Below are 1,031 nucleotides of genomic sequence, written 5' to 3'. Positions count from 1 at the left end.
CCCATACATCTCCTACCTACCTAGCTTTGTGGCATTCAAGGAGGGTGAGTCGATGATAGTGGTACTTATACCCCCCCCCACCTTATGTCTCCTACCTGCCTAGCTTTGTGGCATTCAAGGAGGGTGAGTCGATGATAGTGGTGTACTTTCATAAACTCTGACCTCTGTTGTTGTGTCTGTGTTTATATTTGTCCATTGGTGAAGTATGTGTATGTGTGTGTATGTGTGTGTGTGTGTGTGTATGTCTGTGTGTATGTATATGTGTGTGTACATTTATAAAATCTCACATTGTTGTTATGTTGTATCCTGTGTCTGTGTTTATCCAGTGGTGATGTGCATGTCTGTGTGTATGTACATGTGTGTGTACATTCATAAACACTGACATTCTTGCTGTGTCTGTATCTGTCCAGTGGTGAAGTTCAAGCGTCGCCAGCGCTACCTGGAGTTCCTGGTCCACGTGGCTCAGAAAGGCCTGACTGAGGGACTGGCCGACCAGGTGGTGCAGTGGTGTGAGGACGGTGTGCAGTGGCTGGGGAAGTGAGTTCCTATCCTGGTTGGTCAGCTGCTACACTGAGCAGTTGATGTGTGAATGTGTGTGTGTGTGTGTGCATGTGTTTGTTTGTGTTCGTGAATGTATGTATGTGTGCGTGTGTATGTGCGTGCATGTGTGTGTGTATACTCATGAGCATATGCTCTTCTTTGGTTTACTCCTTCTTTCCTATCAAACACCTATCGTCCTTATCTCTCCTCCTTCTTTTCTCTGTATGTTACTCTTTAGTAACGCCTCTAATCTACAGCACTTATATAACCAATTTGTGTTGCAAATGCTGAAAAATTCTAACTATAAAAAAATATATTTAATTTTTTTTTTCCTTCCCTCTGTCCAGACGTAACGAGAGTCTGATCGGGTCCCAGGTGTACCTGAACAAACAGCCAGGGGCAGTAACTGTCAGCGGGGACGACCCCAAGAAATTTGCCGCGGCCATGGTGGAGTACAGCAAGGAGAAGGTGAGAGAGAATGGGGGTGGGGG

General features: G+C 45.6%; 1 protein-coding gene across 1 annotated transcript in view; it reads left to right on the top strand.

Annotated features, from left to right (window-relative positions):
• Positions 1 to 1,031, top strand: part of LOC101852981 (cilia- and flagella-associated protein 54) — a gene marked incomplete at its 3' end in the record, with an annotated part of 64,122 nt that overhangs the window by 41,207 nt on the left and 21,884 nt on the right. The window contains 3 exon segments of the mRNA XM_035973523.1: positions 5 to 44; positions 411 to 537; positions 888 to 1,008. Coding sequence (XP_035829416.1) covers positions 5 to 44; positions 411 to 537; positions 888 to 1,008 — 288 coding nt within the window.

Source organism: Aplysia californica, unplaced genomic scaffold (genome assembly GCF_000002075.1).
Source record: "Aplysia californica isolate F4 #8 unplaced genomic scaffold, AplCal3.0 scaffold01356, whole genome shotgun sequence".
Lineage (NCBI taxonomy): Eukaryota > Metazoa > Mollusca > Gastropoda > Aplysiida > Aplysiidae > Aplysia > Aplysia californica.
The sequence above is the reverse complement of the archived record's forward strand: the minus strand, read 5'-3'. Positions and strand labels throughout refer to the sequence as shown.